Source organism: Neophocaena asiaeorientalis, unplaced genomic scaffold (genome assembly GCF_003031525.2).
Source record: "Neophocaena asiaeorientalis asiaeorientalis breed wild unplaced genomic scaffold, Neophocaena_asiaeorientalis_V1.1 scaffold424, whole genome shotgun sequence".
In the NCBI taxonomy this organism is placed as follows: domain Eukaryota; kingdom Metazoa; phylum Chordata; class Mammalia; order Artiodactyla; family Phocoenidae; genus Neophocaena; species Neophocaena asiaeorientalis.
The window spans coordinates 2,330,878-2,355,294 of NW_020174430.1; the positions used below are offsets into that span (position 1 = coordinate 2,330,878).

Below are 24,417 nucleotides of genomic sequence, written 5' to 3' on the forward strand. Positions count from 1 at the left end.
CACAACATTGTAAGTCAACTATTCAAGTTAAAATAAAACTCCTGGTGTCAAGGGGTGCTTCACCACTTGCTAGCCAGTGTAACTTGGACAAATCATGTCAGCTCTCTGAATCTCAGGTTCCTTTCTTGGAATGTGGTGATTTTCTGTTCTGTCTCCCAGGGCTTCAGTGAAGAGCAATCAGAAGAGATCATGCACGCAGAGGGCTTCAACTGTGCGTGTTTTGATAGCTTTTCCTAGAGACAAGCCCAGTGAAGGGAATTTAAAGCTTTTAGTGGCTCCACCATCTTTGGGCAAGCTTTTACTCTTTCTGAGGTTCAGTTTTCTTATTTGTAAGATGTGACTGTGGCGTAAACCTTTCAGGGATGTTGTAAGGATCAACTGAGATCAGTTTACACTCAATGTGCCCAGTGCAGGGGTTGGCTGACACTCAGCGAAGCCTAGGGCTGGACTGGGTGGAGAATCAGACTTCTCTACCTGCTAAACTAAACCTTGGGTACCAAGTAATCTCACCTGAACTGACTCCAGGCTCGAAGCCCCAAAGTCTTTGAAGACGTAGACATTGCGTAGGCTTGCTCACAGCATTCATCCTTTCTAGCCCTTTGCCTAAAATTGGGCTTAGCAAGAGTAGTTTGCTCCATGAAAGGAAGTGTCTGGCAGTAAACAGATTTTTGGACTAGGCAAGAGAGCAGATAGAGATACCAACAGCCAAGGAGAAAGGATGCCAGATCTTCCTGTCTATCGCTCCCTGACAGTGACAACTACTGTGACATGACAATACCCATACATTCCAGAATGCTGAGGAGTTCATGACAATCACAGTGACGATGAGATCCTGGATTCTCAAAGGGCCCAGCGTTCTCAGTACGTACATAGGGGAAAGAGGTAACATTTGGAATGTGTGTCCCTGGAGGGATGAGCTACTGGTAAGTTAATTATCTTCTTCTTTGCCTCTCCCTCAGCCTCTCTACATCATCTCGTGGGGCTCTGGCACCCCATTCCTGCTCCCCCGCTGCTCATTTTCTTTCTTGAGTTTTGTCCACAATTTCTGCTAGTACAATGAAACAGTAGCAGGAAAAAGAGGGAAGTAAGGAAGGATAACTGGCAAATTCCCATGGACCTAGATTAGAGAAATCACCTTGGACGTGGTTGGAAGTGGGGGGGTGGCCTGTGGTGGAGGCACACTGAGCGTGGAGTCGCATGGCTGGGGTACAGACCCAGCACAGCTGCTCACAGGGCACCCTGGCCAGTCTCTTAACCTCTGTGAGCTGCAGTGACCTCATGCAAAATGGAGGTAACAGTCACTGCCCTGAAGCCTCCCAGGGCTTGTTGTGAGGGTCACATGAGCCAAAGAGTGTGACCAGCGCTGTAAAGTACTAAATAAACACACGGAAGTCATGCGGTCGCTGTTAGAACATATCTCTTGGCTTGTCACATGGAAGACCTCATCCCTCTAAGGACCTTTTCCCAATTACTGGCCACTCCAAGTCATCTGGCCAGCCTGACTCATCCCCTGCCCCTATCTGCCTGAAGGGACTTTATGATCACTGCCTTCTTATGCCATTTCACTTGCTGTACCCATCTGTCCTATGTTCATTTGACAGACATTTGCTGAATGCCTAGGATCCCTCAGACAGTGTGCTATGTGCTGGGGCTCCTGCTGGTCTCAAGTAGGAAGAGTTAATCTCACAAAACTTACTTCCTCTCATGCTAGTAAATTCATGATCAATCTCAAACAAACCCCTTCTTGTCTTGAGTTACACCTGTTTCTTAGTTCTATAACACGTGTGTAATGTCTGTGTTTTCTTTATCCCTAAAGCTCACAAGCCTAACACATTCCTCTCCCAGCAGCTCAGGATCCTAACTCTAGCGGGAACATCTAACATTTCCCCAAACTCAAAAAGGGAGGTGATATCCTTTTAATTCTTCCTACTTCAAGATATGGGGATTAATCCTCTCAATGTCCCTGGGATGATACCTCTTGAAGGAAGCTTCTCCATTCCTACAGGGAGACCCACGATCTGCTGTCCTCACACCTTCCGAGTGACGGGCATGACCTCTTGCCCAGCCCATGCCTCCATCTCCTTTATGGCACTCCCTCCCACACAGGGCTGCCAGATTGGTTTTCCTGCCCTGACTAACCTGAGCCCCTTGTTCTGGATTTCCTTAACACCTCGGTACACAGTCACAGGCTCGCCATCACGCACCAGGGACACAGTCAGCCTCGCCGTCACGCACCAGGGACACAGTCACAGCCTCGCCGTCACGTGGCACCAGGGACACAGTCGCAGCCTCACCGTCACGTGGCACCAGGGACACAGTAGCAGCCTCGCCGTCACGTGGCACCAGGGCCACAGTCACAGCCTCACCATCACGTGGCACCTTAAAGTTATCCCTTCAGTGGCCAAGATGTACCTTGGGGACCAGTGATGCTATTTTAACGAAAGCAGCTTCCTCCCTCAAAGAGAAGGACTAGGAAACTAATCCCATCAGATACGTGGAAAGGCCACCTTATAAACCAGGAAAGGACAGGCTTTGAGGTAGTGTTAGAGCAGCTCTCACTTACTCACTTTGCAGGAGGAGGGAGCAACAAAGCCTAGACCCCGTGGGATTGCCCTTCTGCTAATGACACTTGTCTGGCAGAGGTGATGAGATTGTAACATTCTCAAACGGACAGAAGATAAATAAATACCATACACACACACACACACACATGCAGATAGACAAGTTGCAGCTTGGAAATTTTTCAGTTTTTCTCATTGCAAAATCAATACCCATCAGCAGTTTGAAATTAAAGGCAGGATTAGACCTCAGTTTTATACATGCCTTATTGTATTCCAAAAGCTTTCTACTCGGTCAGATAAATCTTCTTTAAGAGGATTAGGAAACTTTCATTATCTTTAACCTGAACTAACACTAAGTCTGAAAAATTAATCTATAGACTGGACAAACGCCGACAGCTGCTGGGAAAGAGGAGATTTCTGGGCTTTCTTCTAATTGAGCCGCAGGGTCTCGGCTTCCACCCACTGGAAACTCAACTGATTCCCAAAGGAAGAACAGCTCCCTGAGCTCCTTATTTTAGCCTCTCAGTAAATGGAAAGCCCAGTCTGCTAAGATTTCCAGGAGGAGATGCTCCCCTTCCTCCTTTGCCCTCCTGATCTCTGCACTGGATTGCCTGGAGCTACAGAAGTTGCTTGGCCTAAAGCGTGGAGACTTGAGGACTTCACCTCTGGAATGAGGGACTCCACTGCCCTGCTTCGTGCCTCTTCCTAGAGTCTTTCTGACCCAAAGCTCTGAGACCCCACTGGCGTTCACATCCAGCCCCAGGAATTACTCCAAGCTTCTTACGAAGAGCACTATCCCTGAAGCTCTGTGCCACAAGCCCTTTATGGCCTGTATTGACTTTGACACGCTTACACAGTCTGTCTTCTTCCCTGCAAAGTGATAGCCCTGTTCTGCTTGAGTCTGTTTCTGTACAGTGCCTGACAGTTCTTTTTTTCTTTCAGTGACGAATTTCCTGAATTTGAAGATAACGTTGTTGTCAAGGCCACGGAGGTGCCACGGAGGCGCCACGGAGGCGTCACTTCCCATGCCGAGAATTTCTGCTCCTCTGGAGCCAAGCCCAGGTGGCAGGTGGGTGGTGAGAGCTTGAGCTCCCTTGTTTTCTGCAGACATCCCCGCTCATCTCAGACGACTGATCTCAGCGAGGGCCTCCACCAGCCTCTGAGGAGAAGCATCAGCTGTGACACTTGTCTTTATCTCCAGATGGCAGCCCGTCTTGTAGCTCCCAAGCAGATCATCCCCAAGCCATACCCCTAGTGGGACACGGATGGAGAACAGACACAGCGGAGCACGGGTGTCCTCGTGTAGCAGGCAGATGTGGGAGTCTGGGAGCGTGTGGGTGAGAGAAGGGCTTAGAGGCTGAACGGAGGCAATGTTTCAGCACTATGGCAGCACCAGGGGCTGCCGGGAGCCAGAGCTGTAGCAGACAGACTTCTGGCCCAGCTCAGGCCATTACCACGGTGTGCAGAGCCAAAGCCCCTGATGCTCTGCCAGCAAAGAGCTGCTCCAGACAAAAGAAAAGAATGGCCACCTTGATTTGCACACGTGACCAAAGCACGAAAAGACTCTAACCCCTACTCAAACTTCCCATGTAACCATCTGAAATGAGCAAAATTATATTTTTTAGAAAGGCAGGGATGAGGGAATCCATATTAGCTAAGCGACAATGCCATACACATTTCAGAAACTGAAAAAAAAAAAAAACCCATTGGATCAACTGCAGGTGGGATCTGATGAAAGGCAGTTACTGACACTAAGTCACACACAGGGCCTCTTTCTGAGCTCAAGGCATGGCCACGAGACACCAGCATAGGGGACACTGAGAAAGGTCCACTCAAACCTCTCCTTTGGTGGAGGAAGGACATGTCATAGGGGGATGGGAGCTAGTCTGCTCAGCACCTCATTGCTACCATGAGTGGACACCTGATAGGACTTGCTTTACATAGTGATGGGGGTGTTGGTAGGGGACAGTTCGACATAAGGTCATTTGTAGCGCTGCCTTGTTTTAAGACGGTTCCCCAATTCTCTTGACTGCTCTGTGCATGAGTTTTTAATTCTTAACACTTAATAGTTGATATCTGAGATTCTGACATTTCTTCAACCCCATTTTTCTCCTACAAAGTAAAATTCAAATGAAACACTCTTAACTACTATGCCTGGGTTATACTAATTCAGACTTTTAAGGGAGAATGGGAGAGAATCTTTTAATTATATAGATTTATTTCCAACATAGACCTGGAGGTAACATTTTGACTAATATCCCTCTTGACCTCAACTCCATTGTGGGGCTAAAAGGGTGTACACGGACGCAGCAGCAATGCCAAATGGCACGCAGAACCCCTTCTGGTACAGACACAACCACCAGCTATGCAAGAACAGTCATATGTCACACGATTTCACATCACCATTATTAACGTTTTATCATGAAATAAGCCTCTGAACAACAAAAGGCGCGGAGAGTAGTACCATATCCATTTCCTAACGTATCTTTTCCCAACTCCAGAGTGCTAAGTAACGAATATCTATATAATATAACATAGTATAACATAATATAACATAACACCGTATAACATAATATATATTTCTAATATATCTTTTCCCAACTCCAGAAAGCTCAACCAGCTCAAACATGCCAAACAACCTATTAATGACAGCAGAAGGACCAGAGAGAAAATGGAGAAGCTCTGTAAAGATACTCAGCACTTAGTCAAGACCCCAGCAGGTGGAAGGAATCCAGGACAGACACTCAGTCTCTGGATTCTACAGAGGAAACGGCCTTTTGTGTCTTTCTACAGGAGTAGAAGGACAAGCTGAGATCATGCTTCCCCTGCATCACTGAGGGGAACGTGAGCCCGCTGGCCAGGCCGCCTACCTTGCACGATGAGGTGCACCCGGGAGGTCTTGGGGTGGTTGTCCGTCTGCACGGAGCAGGTGTACGGGCCCTCGTCGTACACGTCCACGTTCTGGATCATGATGCTGTACTGGGTTGGCGTGTTAACCAGGATGATCACACGAGGGTCTATGGACCACTTGTCGTTCCCGGCGTAGAGGATGGTGCTACGGTTCAGCCAGGCCACCCGGGTGACCCGGTCATCTATGGTACACCTGTGAGTGAGGGTCGGGGAGGGGAGGGAGGGAGAAAGGGTTCAGAGATTCTGTTATAAACACAGCTGTTGTCATTCAAGGGGTAAATGAAATAACATAGCCCAGTGCTAAAGGGAACGAATTATTGATAAAACTTCCTAAATAGAGGGCAACAGTGGCCCGAATCCTCCTGAAGAAGCGATGCTACAAAATCATTTCTATTTGATTTAGGAACATGTTATGTGAATATCTTTGCTGTATATTTGCTTTCCATCTTATTTTTTCCCTTAGGCGTCCATGAAAATTAGTTTATATTTCTCGAGCACAGTTACCACCTTGTGGGAGAAGTGGCCCAGGGCCAGAGGGGAGAGAGAGAGCATCAGTATTTCAAGTAGGTCACCGATAATCCACACAACAAATGCTTAACTTGTTGTTAGGTCAAAAATTGGACATATTTACCTCCAGACCTCCCTCGTGTTCATCATCTCCTGTACCCCTAAGCCGCCCGAAGCCCTCCAACTGCAACTGATAACACGGAGTCTTGAAAGTCACGGTACAATGCCAGCAGTCTTTGAGGCAGTCGTGGCTACCTCTTAAGATTTCAGGAGAGGGAAGGAGAAAGTGGCCAAGCAGACCACTACCCCACATACCCTAACCTACTCTTCCCAACAGTCAGAGGCTATGAATGGAGGCTACGAGCAAATGGAATTTGCTTGTCGGTGTGTATGACCTGCAGGTCATCAGGTTTAATGCAGAAATAAATGTGCCTGCTGGTCAGGAAGAAAATTTGCAAATGTGTCCCAGGAACTTAGAATGTGTGGGTGGAAAACTGAGAAAAGGAAATCCTTGAGAAATCGGAGTTGTTCAAAGAAGGGCATGGTTAAAGGGCCCCAGGTGTGTCTACCCCACTACTCAGCACTCCAGTCGGAACCTGAGTTGCAGTATCTTGGCAAATGAAAAGGTGAAATGACACCTGCTTCCCCGAGATGTCCCACCAGAGAGGGTATGAGCAGTGCCTCCTGAGGACCGGGAACGTGAAGTCAGCACCTTCAGGTAGGGACACAGGGAATAAACATGGCCACACCTCACCAGGTCTGCTCCCACCTCGACCTGGACCAGGGCTCAGGAGGTGGGAGCACCAAGGACACCGGCCATGGGGAGACACGTGTGTTTCCCCTGGCAAAGTGAACAGCCTGACATAGCCTGAATGGTCCAGGGAACAGAAGGATACTGGAGCACCAAAATGACAGCTGCCACTGAAAGGGGCAAGCGCCCAGTCTCGAGAGGCCCTCTCCCTGATGGGGAGGAGGGATAACAGTAAAACTAGCTTCCGATCAGAGGGGTCTGCTATGCACATGTCTACCTGTCATTCAGCAGGTGCGGGCAGCCTCGAGGTAGGGGTGGGGTGACCACTGAGTGCAGGAAGGAAGAGATTTTTCTCTTCTATATGTTCTTTGTTATTTTTTACAACCACAGAAGTAAAATCAACACGTATAAACATGTAAACGAATACAACACGAAGATGCCTAAAGGCCGAGCTAATCTTTCCCTCCACCCAACTCCCTGCCTGGATGTCGCCATTTCAGTGACAGCCTGTTATGCCTTCCTCACCTTACTCCTTACAGACATATATTCACATACGGAAAGGTTGTGTTGATTTGGTTTTACCTAAAACAGAATCACACTCTAATATTCTTACAAAGCGTTTATTTTAACTTGGCCACAGGCGTCCCTGCACACCTGTACTTATACATCGAATTCTGCAATTATTTTGCAGATACGTCTAAGATCAGTGAGGTGAGTTTTGGGGACCCAGCTGCATTTACCTAATGGTCCCTGTATTCAGGTATCATTCAATGACTCCTTCCCACCTTCACGGATGCCTATTTGGCATAAAGAAAAACTGAAGTCATCAAAAAGTCTATAAATCATAAATGCTGGAGAGGGTGTGGAAAAAAGGGAACCCTTCTACAGTGTTGGTGGGAATGTACACTGGTGCAGCCACTATGGAGAACAGTATGCAGTTTCCTTAGAAAACTAAAAACAGAGTTACCATATGACTTAGCAATCCCACTCCTGAGCATATATCCAGAGAAAACACGAATCTGAAGACAGACATGCACCCCAATGTTCACTGCAGCACTGTTTACAATAGCCAGGACATGGAAGCAACCTAAATGTCCACTGACAGAGGAATGGATAAAGAAGATGTGCTACATACATACAATGGAATACTACTCAGCCATAAAAAAGAATGATATAATGCCATTTGCAGCAACATGGATGGACCTGGAGATTTATCATATTGGATTGGCCAAAAAGTTCATTCGGTCAGTGAATTTACATTGTTCGATGAAATTCTTGGTGAAAATGAAAAATATATCTTTTATTTTTACTTAAAACCGAATGAACTTTTTGGCCAAACCAATACCAAGTGAAGTAAGCCAGACAGAGAAAGGCAAATATAAGATATCACTTATATGTGGAATCTAAAGAAACGATACAAATGAACTTATTTACAAAACAGAAACAGACTCACAGAAAATAAACTTATGGTTACCAAAGGGGAAGGGGGGGCATAAATTAGGAATTTGCGTGTAACATATACATGCTATTATCTATAAAATATATAAACAACAAGGACCTACTGTATAGCACAGGGAACTATACTCAGTATTTTGTAGTAACCTATAAGGGAAAAGAATCTGAAATATATATATATGTATGTATAACTGAATCATTTTGCTGTACGCCTGAAACTAAAACAACATTGTAAATCAACTTCACTTCAATAAGGAATAAATTAACTAAAAAAAAAAAGAAAAACTAAGGTCATGTCGTCTCCTCCACATCCTTAGGGCCCTAGCTTCACTTTCTGTGCATTTTTGTTCCTTATACAGCAACTGTCCATTTCCCTTATGAGGACTAAAGCCCTAATGGGCCCTCTCTGCTCCCCACTTTCAAAAGCATTTCTTAGGGAAAAAAAATATGATAAACACATTCATTCACTCTCAGTTGCAAATCACTGATAAGAATTAACATGCCAACTTTCTTAATAACAGCTGTATTTCCATGAAGATTAAACCCCTGTTTCAATGACTCCTAAAGGTTAAATTCCTACTGTACAGTTTGGCCAGCCTGGAAGTAGATGGTAAACTAGACAGAGTGAAGAGTGTTGTCTCCCAGACCCTGGAACCACACACACCCAGGTGACAGTGCAGACAATATGCTTGCTTTTATTTTGGTCAATTATGTAACCCTTGGCACATTTTAAGTTGACATAATATTTTTAAAGTTTAGGTAATAGTTGCATTTTTGGTCTGTGGAGATTATTCACATTTTAAAATTAAAATGTCATAATGGGGCTTCCCTGGTGGCACAGTGGTTGAGAGTCTGCCTGCCAATGCAGGGGACGTGAGTTCGTGCCCCAGTCCGGGAAGATCCCACATGCCGCGGAGCGGCTGGGCCCGTGAGCCATGGCCGCTGAGCCTGCGTGTCCGGACCCTGTGCTCCGCAACGGGAGAGGCCACAACAGTGAGAGGCCTGCGTACTGCAAAAATAAATAAAATGTCATAATGTCCCTTTATATATATCTCTATACGAATTTAAATACCATAGCAATTTGATACTCATGGTTGTTTACTTCCAAAATTCATGAACAAGCTCTTTTTTAACAGTCATAAAATGTGCATTGTTCCTTTTCTAAACTTGAACTTGTGTATCTATTATATAACCTCTGCAGGATTTTATCCTGATATAATACTTCAAGCATATTTTATGCTTGAAAATCTTTTATTGATCAGCTATCATATTTATTTGCAGCAATATATATAAAGTATAGAGATTGAAATTTAAATTTCTTTCATGTTCTGTGACCGTAAAGCTCTGAATATTTTCTTTTAGAATGAGTTATCATTACAAGGATAATACTGATAAAACAACATAAATATATTATACATGTGGTTAAGTAATAATTAAACATAAGAAGTAAACTTTTACTGGAAATATAGCTCTCAATGGGATAGATGAGGCTTTTCTGCTTATTATACCATCGATAAATATCATTATACTAGAATGAGAGCTCAGGATCAATTCTATTCCTATTTTGCTTTGAAAAAAAAAAACAAGTTCACATAAGCAAGGAGATAGAAATGAAAACCTTGTATAGCAATGTCACTCAATTCTTTGAACCTCTTCCAAGATATATGCCAAAAACCACATAGTAATATAGCTTCAAAAATTATTTTAATGATCTCACAGCTGACAATTCAATTAATTCCTCCTTCAATTTCTTTTAAAGCAATGAATTGGAAAATACCTGACTTGCAAAGGGCTTTGTAACCCAGTATTAAATTCATTCAATTTCTCAGTATCTGGACAGTATATTGCTAACGTTTTACTAGGCCTTATCAAATGACTGTTAAAGATGTGTTATTCTGTCACTTAGAAGCACTTTGTTTAACCCAATACGTTGAGAAAGGTGGGGAAAACTGAAATACTGTTTATTTTAATATGCCAAATCACCCTGCCCTCTGTCAGAAAACATCTCTATCTCTCTGGATTCTAATTCCAAGATAGAGAAGGTACCAGTTTTGCCATGAATTCCTTACTGACAAAAAACTGCCATTTCCTTGAGGACTTCTCTGCTTTACTTTGGTGGGACTCTCCCTCAAGACTGATACTCTGTTTGATGACAGATCGATAATAGCAGTGGAGGTCACAATGAAAGTAAAGGAACATTCTCTCCCGGACAATTAAAGTGGGTGGGAGCAGTCAGAAAGGACAACCAGAACTACAACTCAAACACAGGTCTTTCTCAGGCAGGTCCATTTTAGGACATTTTAGATCTTGAAAATGTACTTCTTTAGATACACTTCCTTGTATTAAGACCTGCAACTGCAGGTTGGGGGTGAATTGCACCAGTTCAAATTGCCGCAGGGTCTGGTAGGGGCTGACTTTGAGGCAGGGCAGTCCAAATCTACCCTCTGGGCAGCACACACTCTCAGTGCCCTGTCACACAGCCCTTGGAAAGCCTTGTGTACCCCTCGGTGGACGTACCCCGGATGGATGGCTAAGGTCCAATTCACCTGCTCTCAAGCCTGGGCCTCATTGGTGGGCATGGAAAACACATAGAGGGAAGTAAGTCCAACTCTCTAATGGGGTAGAGCTGCTTCGCTTGAGTCTACACAGCCCTAGAACCTAACAGATGACAAAGACACTTAGCAGAAGGATTCTGTCAGTTGAGGACAGTTATCTGCCTCTTAATGCTTCTGTGCCCCAGAAGAACGCGTCCTTTCAGTGCTTCCAGCTTTCCTCCATCACGATAGGGCCCTTTCACCGTCCTCTGAACAGCAGGAAGAAGAGCTCAGAAAAGGACTTAACATTATGCTTAAGTATTGCTCCAAACCCCGCTCCTGCCCTGCTGGCTGTGGCTACGTCTTGGACTCTCTTTAACCAGAAGCCCACAAAGGAGGGTTTTTAATGTTAAATAAGGGGGAGCCAAGAGGAAAGTTAAGAAATATTAATGACAGCTTTCCAATTTCTTGAAAACCCTTTCAGGTATTTAAAATTCTTACATTCCAAGCTAATCCTGCCTACTGGCCCAAATACGAGAGAACTCATGGCACCTCTACTGGAACGTTTACAATTACACAGTGAGTGTTCTGTGCCCAGCATAGTTTAAGAACCTTCCGTATATTAAATCACTTTTTCCCACAGCTACCCTTTGAGAGACACTCTATCACTGTCCACATTGTACAATGAGGAACAGACAGAGAGGTTCAGGACTCCTAACGTCCAAGCCTGGCACCATTGTAACCGAGCAGGACCCCATGGGGGCCTTCCCAGGACGGGCCTTCCCCCAGATCCTCTGCTTTGCTCCTCTCTGAAGTACCTAGATGATAGTGTTTGAGGCACATTTCCTGAGTTGTTTTGCAGATGTAAACCTACCTCCCTGCAACAAATGGAAGAGGTTAACTCCTTGGCGACCTTGAGCACATAGCCTCAGGCCTCCTGTGGCCTAAGGACTGATAATGTTCACCCCTGTGACACCTCCCTGCTGCCTCACCATCAGACAGTCGGAGAACTGCGCACAAGCTGATCATAAACTTTTCTCTGCTCCACACCCTGAAGTTTCAGTTTGTTTGGCCTCACTGTGTGGTGGGCCCACGAACTTGCGTTAACACCATCAGGCAGGGGATTCAAACCTGGGCAGCCAGGCACGGGGGGTCCCTGTACTTCAGGGCTTCTTCTTAATAATAATAATAATAGTAAGTGCTTGTGGTTTGAGAACCCAAGTTATTAGGCCAGCCAGAGTTTCCCTCAAAGTTATGGTACTTATTTAATCTTCTCATAAGTAATAAAACAGCTTTGGGGAACAGGAAGAACATTTGGAAGTGATTTTTTTCACATCCGTAAACCACCTCTAGCTATGTGTGAGGAGAGGTGTGGAGATAAGAATCAGAAAGAGCAAAGGAACACCTGAAAGACAGTGGAGGAAAGGGGTCTTGCTTGCAAAGCATCACGTCCAGCTCCTCTGAATATGCAACGTGGGATTAAGGTGCCCGGATTGGTTTCACAGTTAGGGGAAACCCATGCCTTAAAGCAGCGCTTTTCAAACTTTGCTGTGCATCAAAATCACCTAGAGAGATTTTTAGAACCCAGATCGCTCAGCCCACCTCCCGAGACCTTCCGTTCAGTGAGCTGGAGGTGGGCTGAGGATTTGCCTTCCTAACCACTTTCCAGGTGAGGTCAGAGATGCTGGTCTGGGGACTGCCCTTTGAGAACCACTGCCTCAAAGAAGCAAGACAAAAGACACACAGGAATTCAATCAAGATAACCAAGTCTTCCTGAAAAGTGAACTTGGCCGGCTTTCTTGGTTTTGTTTGTGGTCGTTATTTTGTTCTCATTTTTATATTTTGCCTCTGAAAATACAAAACTAAAAAGTGCCACGATTCACACAACAGTATTTAATGAGTGTCTCATGTGTACCAGGCAACGCTGTAGGAGCTGAGATGCCCGAAAGAGGCAGACAAAGGTCATGCCCTCTGAGGCTACAATAAAAGCACCTAAGTAAATAGGTATGTTGTTTTCGGAAAATGGTAACTGGTGAAACTGAAAGCAGGGCAAGGCACGGAGAGTGCCCTGGGGACTGGGAGCATCCTTGACGGAGAGAGAGTACTCCGGAATGCCCCACTGCGCCTGCTTGCTAGATGCTCATGTCTTTATCATCCGAAATCTGAATGCAATATGACGCGTGCCTGAAGATCAAGTCTGCATTAAAAATAAATGTCACATACACAGATTAAAAATAAATCTCACTTACACGTACAGATAGCTGCAGGAACATTTAGATAATCTGGAGAGCTGGAGAACAAGTCTTGGAAACCAGCCGAACAAATGGTGTGTCTCCTTTACAGATAACTTTATAGATTCTGTGTTCAAAGAACTGACAATTGGCATTTTGAGAAACTGAAGTTAACTAGAAAATGCCTTGGTATTGGGATAATACCTAAATTATACTGCATGCCCCTCTGCCTTCATGAATAGTACACAGTGGCAGGTAGAATTTAATCACTAATACAGACACGTTGGTCTATACCTCTTTGTAACGTGACGGTCTTCTTCACAGAATTTACAACACTGGATTTAATCATATACGTACTTATTCGTTAGGCTGTAAATAGCTGTCTCAGTGGTCTTCACTCTGTATCACCAGCACTTCCCAACGGTCCACCTGGTAGCTAGTAAGTGATCAGCATATACTTATAATGACTAAAAGATGTTGGGACTTCCCTGGTGGCGCAGTAGTTAAGAATCCACCTGCCAAAGCAGGGGACAGGGGTTCGAGCCCTGGTCCGGGAAGATACCACATGCCACAGAGCAATGAAGGCCGTGTGCCACAACTACTGAGCCTGCACTCTAGAGGCCGCGAAGCACAACTACTGAAGGCCGCATGCCTAGAGCCCGTGCTCCGCAACAAGAGAAGCCATCGCAATGAGAAGCCCGCACAACACAATGAAGAGCAGCCCCTGCTCGCCGCAACGAGAGAAAGCCCACACGCAGCAACGAGGACCCAACGCAGCCAAAAATAAATAAATAATTTTTTAAAAAAAGATGTAAGATAATGTGTTTCAAACTGACATAAAAAGAACCCACATAGGATTATAGCTAATGATACCGTATCATATCCTTGAAATTTGCTGCGAGAGTAGACCTTACATGTTTTCACCACAAAAAAGAAATGCTACGTGATGGGATGGAGATGACAGCTTATTCTATAAAGGTAATCATCTGGCAATAAATAAATGCATCAAATCAACATGCTGTACACCTTAAACTTACACGGTGTTATATGTAAATTCTATTTCAATAAAGCTGGGAAAAAAGGACCCACATAGGTGAAGTAGATGTCCTTGGAGATACATGTATGTGTGTATCTCTCTATGAGTCTTTGTAAAAAATTTTTTATTGGAGTATAGTTGATTTACAATGTTGTGTTAGCTTCAGGTGTACAGCAAAGTAAATCAGTTATACATGCATATATATCCACTCTTTTTTTTTTTAGATTCTTTTCCCATATAGGCCTTTATAGAGCACTGAGTAGAGTTCCTTGTGCTATACAGCAGGTTCTTATTAGTTATTTATTTTATATACAGTAGTGTGTATATGTCAGTCCCAGTCTCTCAACTTATCCCTCCCCCGCTTATCCCCTGGTCTATGAGTCATTTATACACACAAACACACACACAAGGTCCACAGGTCCTCTGCTGTAGTTTCTGATTCACTGTTTTCATTTTTATAATACTCTGTACAAATATCACGTATGCATGTTGTGGATGCGGTCTGACCACAGTTAGATTTCAGTGTTTGGCCACGTGTCTGTCAGTACAAGGGCGTCAGTGAGTACTTCTTTCATTGTCTGAGGCTAATGAGAAACGTATGAGGTACACTCACAGTGTCAGCAAGGCGTCCCTGCCAAGGAAAGCTGCGTGATGCCAGAGCAATGGGGGTCCCCAAAGTTTCAGTGAACCCAAGTGGAGGAGACCTGAGGCATGAAAGGGCACATGCTGAAGTCAGAGGAGTCCTTACAGCAGTCAGCACCATATCCACACGCAACTCGGAAACCGATCTGAATGAAGCATCATCTGCCCCGCTGATGCTGAAGACTTTAATTGTATTAGTTTATATGTGTGTGATCCATAATGTTAGATTTTTGAGTCACAGAAGGGTATAAGGTTAAGGCATTTATACCTAGTTTCATGATTTTATGTACTTAACATATTAAAAATAGTATTACCACTGGGAATCCCTGGTCACCTTGTCTCTGCCCACCCCTGTCCCCTGCCTGAGAAAATGATCTTCCAGAAAGTTTTCAAGTTAAGAAATGCTGAAAAAGGTAAAAGGGTTGAATGGTAAAAACCCCAAATGCATTTCTTTGAATTTCATTTTTAAGTTTACACACAATATTAGTTTTGGTTTTTTTTTGCTTTTGTCAATTGCCTTTTTTTAAATAAATTGAGAGTTAACTGATTTTCAGTTAAAAACCTTACATGTATCAAAATATATTAATAATGCTAGTTCAAAAAATGGGAAGAAGGCGATCTTGCTTTAGAGAATTCAAGGACCAATAATAAAGGAACGTTTTAAAGGCAAGGAGAGGAGGGAAGAAAAAATGAAAACTTTTTAGACCAATTCTTAAGGTATGCTAAATTGAACCAAGCTGTTCTCCTGGGAAGCTGTAATGACTCAGTTATTTCCTGAGTTACAAATACAGCCAAGTCTAGAACATCAAGAAGAACCCTAAGTTACATAAGGGGAAATTTTACGATTCAGAGAGAGCAATAACTCTGCTAGAGCTAATATGTAGGGACAGGGTCCTGGTGGAGAATATATAGGAGAGCCTCTGCAGAGGATGGGGCGGGGTCAGAGCTGCTTAGAGGGTCTTCAGGAGTGCAAGAGATTGACTTTGAAGGCTCCCAGATACACGGCATCCTCACATTGTTCCTAATTGGGGGACGGTGCCTTGCTCACAGCAGCTGGAGTGTGGAGTCACATTAATACACAGGAAGGGTGTGTATGTGTTGTGTGCATGTGTGTACGTGTGTAGTTGGGGGAGGGATGTTATCCAGAGGAAAGTAGGAAACATATACCAAGGCATGCAGGATGAGCGTCCTGGAGGACATAAAGTATTTAAACAAAACCAAGGAAGGTGTGGGGTATCCTGAAAAGTGTCACTGGAAGCAGTCCAGAAAGGTCACCCAGAGTGTTTTTGTTTGTTTATATTAGGATTGGAAACACTGGGAATTTATTTATTCATTTTGTAAATATTTACTGAATACCTACTGGGTGCTAGGGCTTTTCAAACTTTTAAATGCCCACATGTTACCTGTGCACGTCATTAATTCACTAGGTCTGGGTGGGAACCAACATCTGCATTCCTACCATGCTGATGGGGAGCGGGGAACTACACTTTGAGTAGCCCAATGTTACCGTGAACCAGAGATGCAACTGTCAATAAGACAAGGACCAGCCTTCTTACATCATGATACTTACACACTAGGATACTTAATATATAAGCATTTACTGATGGGATCAATCTTATTGAATAGGAGCAACTGATGACGTAGGAGAAAGCAGATGACTCACAAGGAAAAATTACGGTAAAGGTGAAAGAGTGTGGGATCTAAAGCACATGAGGGAAGGGTGCTTCGGCTGTTGTGTCATAAGAGAAGGAAAAAATAATAGCAACCCACATCGATTTGTGGATCTGGCTAGGGGAAAGCAAGGAGGCTCCTGAGTGATGGTTTCTATCTTTTCCTAAGTAGATGGCAAAGTTATCAGCTGAGGGTAAATGGGAATGTAAGGAAGAGGGGAAGGTAGATGCAAGAAAAAGTGAAATAGCTGCTACAGAAAATGACAGCAAAATTGCTAGGGAACTATACTAGGACTCAAAGGCAGTGCTGAGGCCCCACTTAGAGCTGGTGACCAAGAATTTACAGCGACAGCACTCTGCCAGCTTTGAGGATATTCTCCAACCAAGAATACGTGCGGAGCTGCAGGCGGAGACAACGTGGATGGCCGGGCTCATCCAGTGTTAAAAGGAGTGCCAGGTGGGCAAGGGAAAAGAAGCCAAGCTTTAAAGAAACTGGAAAACAGATGAGTGAAAGGAGACATGATCACAGGGACCCTGATGGATAGAGAGGACCCGGTGGGTTCCATGCACTGGAAGCTTGAATGAGGTCCTTGAGCAAATGAGTTGGCACGAAAGAGGCTGGACGTGATGGGAAGTAGGATACATGGTGACCACACAGTGGTGGCCCTCGTCCACGAAGGATTAAACCCATCTCAGGCCAGATGGGTCATCCAGATGACTCTCGACAATACTGAGAATGATGCAGGGGAGTCTAGAGTTCTTTATGAGCTTTGATGACATATGTAAATTGGACACTAAAGAGACAGTATGTTGCGGTGCTGAGGAGAGGGCCTTGGCTCAGACAGGCAAGGGCTCTGCTATTGACCAACAGACGGCCTCAGGACAGGCTCTTTGTTTACCCCCTCAGAGCCTCCCTTTCCCCGTCTGTGAAGTTGGATGTACACACTCACCTACCTCCTAGGGCTATTATGAAGCTGAATGAAATAATACTGATACATGAACCAGAGTCAGAATTGTACCTGCACATAGCAAACACTCCTTAAACAGAACCTGCTCTATTACTATTGTCAGAGAGCTTGTTGCTGCATTTGGAAAAACATAATTCAACTGCTGTTACATGGGAGTGTATGTTAGTTTAACCAAGTGATACTGAATCCATTGGTGACTTCTGGAAGCCTTCTCTTTCTGTATTTTCAAATATATACAGAATGGAGTTCCACTGAGGGTTGTTTGAGCCCAGTTTCAAGACAGGTTATTCCACTCACTAATAGCTCAGAAAGAAGGTGAGATTTACATTTTTACCAAAACCCAGAACACTGGTCCAAGGCTTTCTCAGTCCACCTATAGACTCTCGCGTCTAAGATTTTCTAACTCTTGAGAAGCATTCTGTACTTCACCTATGCAGAGCTCTGCAGTAGGATTTCACTTCCATCTAAGGTTTATTTTCTCAGCTAAAGCCACTGAGACAGCTTTAAGTTTGTATTTGTATCAGGCTTCGATCACAGCGTGTTGGCACAGTGGTTGACGGGCTGGTTTCTAGATCGATGGCCGGTGGCTGGTAAAATGCCTATTTCTTAAAATACATAATTAAGAGATCAATCAGTACAGCTGTGCACACCTGAAGGCGAATCCCCGTTGGCCCGCAGGCCCGACAGCTTATGCAGTGGCGTCCTTGTCTTGGGCAGTTTCCGTGTACACATAGGACAACCCTCACCCTAGACCAGATACTCAGAACATTCCATCCGCAAGCAGATAGAGGCATTGCTCAAAGCAAACACTAACCGTGTAAGTGCTAAAGAGAAATGGGACAATGGGGACAGGATCACAGTCGAAGGGATTACTTCAGGTCAGGAGTTTCAGAGCAGCATGTTCAATTCTAAGAGATGTTTACTGCACACGTGCTGCAGGGCACCAAGGAAAAGGGAAAATTACTCCAGGACTCTCACTCCCAACCCAAGGAGACACCGTTAGCTGGTGAAGCAGTGGTAAGAGTACATCTCAGGGCAGGTGAAGGAGAAGCATAGAATTTAGCCGAGGGTCTCCCCACAGAACAATGCCCAGGTTAGTCACTGGTGGATGGTCACCTCACATTTGGAATTACAGGTGGCTTTGGAAGCCACCTTTTTTCCATTTTCTTCCTTTGCAACTTCCTCTTGAAAGGTATAGCATAAGGCAAAGCCATTTCAGAAGCAGTGAGTCCTTGGGTAAAGAAGAAAAGCATCTTTTAAAGATAAGAATGATGAAAGCCTCTCCTCTCCCATCATCCAGGCCCATATTCCTTGCCCTTCTGGTGCAGGCCAGTGGTGTGGAACTCCAGGGGGGTTGTAAAAGGCGGGCAGGCTTTTCCTCTCAGCCCTGACTCCTTGTCTCAGACAACAGCTGTCGCAGAAGCTGCTCAGTGGCTGGTCAGGAACGCCTTGAGAAGCCACCCCAAACAGTTCACATTATTTATTTGTCCCTGGCTCCCACTCCACCGTCCCTACCACTACATCCTCAACAGCTTTAAAACCCAGCCTCCCAATTTGTTCATTATAGTTGGCAAAGAAGTGAGCAAGATGAAATTAAAGTGTTTCCCAAGCACACACCATTTTCATTCCATTCAATACATTATCCTGACATATTTACTCACGGCCATGTCTGTCTCCGTATCATCCACGGAAAAGTATAAATTAAAATTTTAAATTAAAAGCAAAGAGTCTGGGGAGCTTGATATCTTTCTGAAGAATGGAGAAAGTCAGCCACGGGCTCCCAGCATGAGTATCATGGGAGCAAAGACTCTGGCAGTACAGAAATTACAGCCCACGGACTTCCCTACAAATACCTTCCCACATATAACGTGAGAAATCATGGAATCCCAAAGTCAGGCAAACCCTCAAAAGTCATGCTTCTTCCTGCAGAACCGGGCATAAACAAACCCGGCTCCTTCTGGGTTCAGGTGAAACTTATCAGAAACTGGTAAAGCACTGATTTATTTCTGAAAAAAAAATTTGCTGAAAGTTGATGAGCTTTTATCCCATCTGTAGAATTTCTGTGTAATATTCTGGTTAAGAGAATAAATATTTTAATAAGGGGTACACCAGCTCCAGTCACAGATCTGTCATTTACTATACTCCTGATCCTTTGTGAGCACTAGTTTTTCACATTTATAAAATAGAAACAATATTTTAAAAATCATAGACTGGGAGACTGGTTCAAGATGTCAGAGTAGAAAGACATATGCTCACTCCCTCTTTCGAGAACACCGGAATCACCACTAACTGCAGAACAGTCATCGACAGGAAGACACTGGAACTCACCAAAAAAGATACCCCACATCCAAAGACAAAGGAGAAGCTACAGTGAGATGGGAGGAGGGGCGCAATCACAGTAAAATCAAATCCCATCGCTGCTGGGTGGGTGACTCACAAACTGGAGAACACTTAAACCACAGAAATCCACCCACTGGAGTGAAGGTTCTGACCCCCACGTCAGGCTTCCCAACCTGGGGGCCCGGCAACGGGAGGAGGAATTCCTAGAGAATCAGACTTTGAAGGCTAGCGGGATTTGATTGCAGGACTTTGACAGGACTGGGGGAAACAGAGACTCCACTCTTGGAGGGCACACACAAAGTAGCGTGTGCATCGGGACCCAGGGGAAGGAGCAGTGACCCCATACGAGACTGAACCAGACCTACCTGCTAGTGTTGGAGGTACTCCTGCAGAGGCGGGGGGTGGCTGTGCCTCACCGAAAAGACAAGGACACGGGCAGCAGAAGTTCTGGGAAGTACTCCTTGGCGCGAGCTCTCCCAGTGTCTGCCATTAGTCCCACCAAAGAGCCCAGGTAGGCTCCAGTGTTGGGTCGCCTCAGGCCAAACAACCAACAGGGAGGGAGCCCAGCCCCACCCATCAGCAGACAAGCAGATTAAACTTTTACTAAGCTCTGCCCACCAGAGCAACAGCCAGCTCTACCTACCACCAGTCCCTCCCATCAGGAAACTTGCACCAGCCTCTTAGATAGCCTCATCCACCAGAGGGCAGGCAGCAGAAGCAAGAAGAACTACAATCCTGCAACCTGTGGAACAAAAAGCACATTCACAGAAAGAGAGACAAGATGAAAAGGCAGAGGGCTATGTACCAGATGAAGGACAAGATAGAACCCAGGAAAAACAACTAAATGAAGTGGAGATAGGCAACCTTTCAGAAAAAGAATTCAGAATAATGATAGTGAAGATGATCCAGGACCTCGGAAAAAGAAAGGAGGTAAAGATCGAGAAGATGCAAGAAATATAACCATATTCACAGAAAGATAAACAAGATGAAAAGGCAGAGGGCTATGTACCAGATGAAGGAACAAGATAGAACCCAGGAAAAACAACTAAATGAAGTGGAGATAGGCAACCTTTCAGAAAAAGAATTCAGAATAATGATAGTGAAGATGATCCAGGACCTCGGAAAAAGAAAGGAGGTAAAGATCGAGAAGATGCAAGAAATATTTAACAAACATCTAGAGGAATTAAAGAACAAAGAAACAGAGATGAACAATAACTGAAATGAAAAATACACTAGAAGGAATCAATAGCAAAATAACTGAGGCAGAAGAACAGATAAGTGACCTGGCAGACAGAATGGTGGAATTCACTGCTGCGGAACAGAATTAAGAAAAGAGAATGAAAAGATATGAAGACAGCCTAAGAGACTTCTGGGACAACATTAAACGCAACAACATTGGCGTTATAGGGGTCCCAGAAGGAGAAGAGAAAGTACCCGAGAAAACATTAGAATAGATTATAGTCGAAAACTTCCCTAACATGGGAAAGGAAATAGCCACCCAAGTCCAGGAAGTGCAGAGAGTCCCAGACAGCACAAACCCAAGGAGAAACACGCCAAAACACATAGTCATCAAATCGGCAAAAATTAAAGACAAAGAAAAATTATTGAAAGCAGCAAGGGAAAAATGACAAATAACATACAAGGGAACTCCCATAAGGTTAACAGCTGATTTCTCAGCAGAAACTCTACAAGCCAGAAGGGAGTGGCATGATATACTTAAAGTGATGAAAGGGAAGAACCTACAACCAAGATTACTCTACCCGGCAAGGATCTCATTCAGATTCAATGGAGAAATCAAAAGCTTTACAGACAAACAGAAGCTAAGAGAATCCAGCACCACCAAACCAGCTCTACAACAAATGCTAAAGGAACTTCTCTAACTGGGAAACACAAGAGAAGAAAAGGACCTACAAAAACAAACCCAAAACAATTAAGAATATGGTGATAGGAACATACATATCGATAATTACCTTTAACGTGAATGGATTAAATGCTCCAACCAAAAGACACAGGCTTGCTGAATGGATACAAAAACAGGACCCATATATACGCTGTCTACAAGAGACCCACTTCAGACCTAGAGACACAAACAGACTGAAAGTGAGGGGATGGAAAAAGATATTCCATGCAAATGGAAATCAAAAGAAAGCTGCAGTAGCAATACTCATAGCAGATAAAACAGACTTTAAAATAAAGAATGTTACAAGAGACAAGGAAGGACACTACATAATGATCAAGGGATCAATCCAAGAAGAAGATATAACAGTTATAAATATATAGGCGCCCAACATAGGGACACCTCAGTACATAAGGCAACTGCTAACAGCTCTAAAATAGGAAATTGACAGTAACACGATAATAGTGGGGGACTTTAACACCTCACTTACACCAATGGACAGATCATCCAAACAGAAAATTAATAAGGAAACACAAGCTTTAAATGACACAATAGACAAGATAGATTTAATTCATATTTATAGGACCTTCCATCCAAAAACAGCAGATTACACTTTCTCCTCAAGTACGCATGGAACATTCCTAGGATAGATCACATCTTGAGTCACAAATCAAGCCTCAGTAAAATTAAGAAAATTGAAATCATATCAAGCATCTTTTCTGACCACAACGCTATGAGATTAGAAATCAATTACAGGGAAAAAAGCATAAAAAACACAAACAGATGGAGGCTAAAAAATACGTTACTAAATAACCAAAAGATCACTGAAGAAATCAAAGAGGAAATCAAAAAATACCTAGAGACAAATGACAACAAAAACACAATGATCCAAAACCTATGGGATGCAGCAAAAGCAGTTGTAAGAGGCAAGTTTATAGCTATACAAGCCTATCTCAAGAAACAAGAAACATCTCAAATAAACAATCTAACATTACACCTAAAGAAACTAGAGAAGGCAGAACAATCAAACTCCAAATTTAGCAGAAGGAAAGAAATCATAAAGATCAGAGCAGAAATAAATGAAATAGAAACAAAGAAAACAATAGCAAAGATCAATAAAACTAAAAGCTGGTTCTTTGAGAAGATAAACAAAATTGATAAACCATTAGCCACACAGATCAAGAAAAAGAGGGAGAAGACTCAAATCAATAAAATTAGAAATGAAAAAGGAGAAGTTACAACAGACACCGCAGAAATACAAAGCATCCTAAGAGACTACAAGCAACTCTATGCCAATAAAATGGACAATCTGGAAGTAATGGACAAATTCTTAGAAAGGCATAACCTTCCAAGGCTGAACCAGGGAGAAACAGAAAATATGAACAGACCAATCACAAGAAATGAAATGGAAACTGTGATTAATACAATGAGGTATTACCACACACTGGTTAGAATGGGTATCACGAGAAAATCTACAAACAAAAAGTGCTGGAGAGGGTGTGGAGAAAAGGGAACCCTCTTGCACTGTTGGTGGGAATGTAAATTGATGCAGCCACTATGGAGAACAGTATGGAGGGTCCTTAAAAAACTAAAAATAGAATTACCATATGACCCAGCAATCCCACAACTGGGCATATACCCAGAGAAAACCATCATTCAAAAAGATACATGCACCCCAATGTTCACTGCGACACTATTTACAATAGCCAGGTCATGGAAGCAACCTAAATGCCCATCGACAGACGAATGGATAAAGAAGATGTGGTACATATATACAATGGAATATTACTCAGCCATAAAAGGAATGAAATTGGGTCATATGTAGAGACGTAGATGCATCTAGAGATTGTCATACAGAGTGAAGTAAGTCAGAAAGAGAAAAACAAATATCATATATTAACGCATATATATGGAACCTAGAAAAATGGTACAGATTAACCGGTTTGCAGGGCAGAAATTGAGATATAGATATAGAGAACAAACGTATGTACACCAAGGGGGGAAAGTGGTGGGGGTTTAGGGTGGTGGCGGTGTGATGAATTGTGCGATTGGGATTGACATGTATACACTGATGTGTATAAAATGGATGACTAATAAGAACCTGCTGTATAGAAAAATAAATTAAGTTTAGGAAAAATCATAGACTGTGGCAATTATTAAACAAATAATACTTTTAATACTATTATCATCACAATTTGAGAGCACAGTCAACAGTCAGTAAATGTTTGCTATCATATTTCTGTAATTACCCAAAACTAAAGAATAATGATAACCCAAACATTATAACAATGTTGACCTTCCCTTCATGCTCATTTTCCCATGTGTGCATATACCAGTTATAAAGTTTGGAAAATTAAGTAAGGAATCCACGTTTTGGTGGATCCAACCCATAGACCACGCTGTCTCCAGTTTGGAATAGAGAATGTGTGTGTTCACATGATCGTGGCTTCATGGGGGATTCGGAGGCTGATAAATCGGCTTGATTCTTCCTGTGCCCCTCCGGAACAGACTACACAACTGAACTAAACCTTACCTGAGTTTTATTTTTTTTTTTTTAATTTTTAAAAAATATTTATTTATTTATTTTTGGCTGCTTCGGGTCTTAGTTGCAGCATGGGGGATCCTTTGTTGCGGCCAGCAGGCTTCTCTCTAATTGTGGAATATAAGTTCCAGAGCGCATGGGCTCTGTAGTTGCAGCACACAGGCTCTCTGGTTATGGCACACAGGCTTAGTTGGCCTGCGGTATGTGGGATCTTAGTTCCCCAACCAGGGATCAAACCCGCATCCCCTGCATTGGAAGGCGGATTCTTAACCACTGGACCACCAGGGAAGTCCCTTATCTGAGTTTTAAAAATAAAGCCCTCATTAAGCAGACAGATGGGAAGTGAGAGATGGAGGGGGAGAGATGGGAAGTG

At 43.7% G+C, this 24,417-nt stretch overlaps 1 protein-coding gene across 4 annotated transcripts in view; it reads right to left on the reverse strand.

The window, feature by feature from the left end:
* Positions 1-24,417, reverse strand: part of OPCML (opioid binding protein/cell adhesion molecule like) — a 1,053,766-nt gene that overhangs the window by 216,714 nt on the left and 812,635 nt on the right. For 3 of the 4 annotated variants that reach the window (XM_024756862.1, XM_024756861.1, XM_024756860.1), the window contains one exon: positions 5,432-5,664. In XM_024756862.1, the coding sequence (XP_024612630.1) occupies positions 5,432-5,664 (233 nt within the window). The remainder of the gene's footprint in view (positions 1-5,431; positions 5,665-24,417) is intronic. The other variant, XM_024756863.1, reaches the window with a different exon arrangement.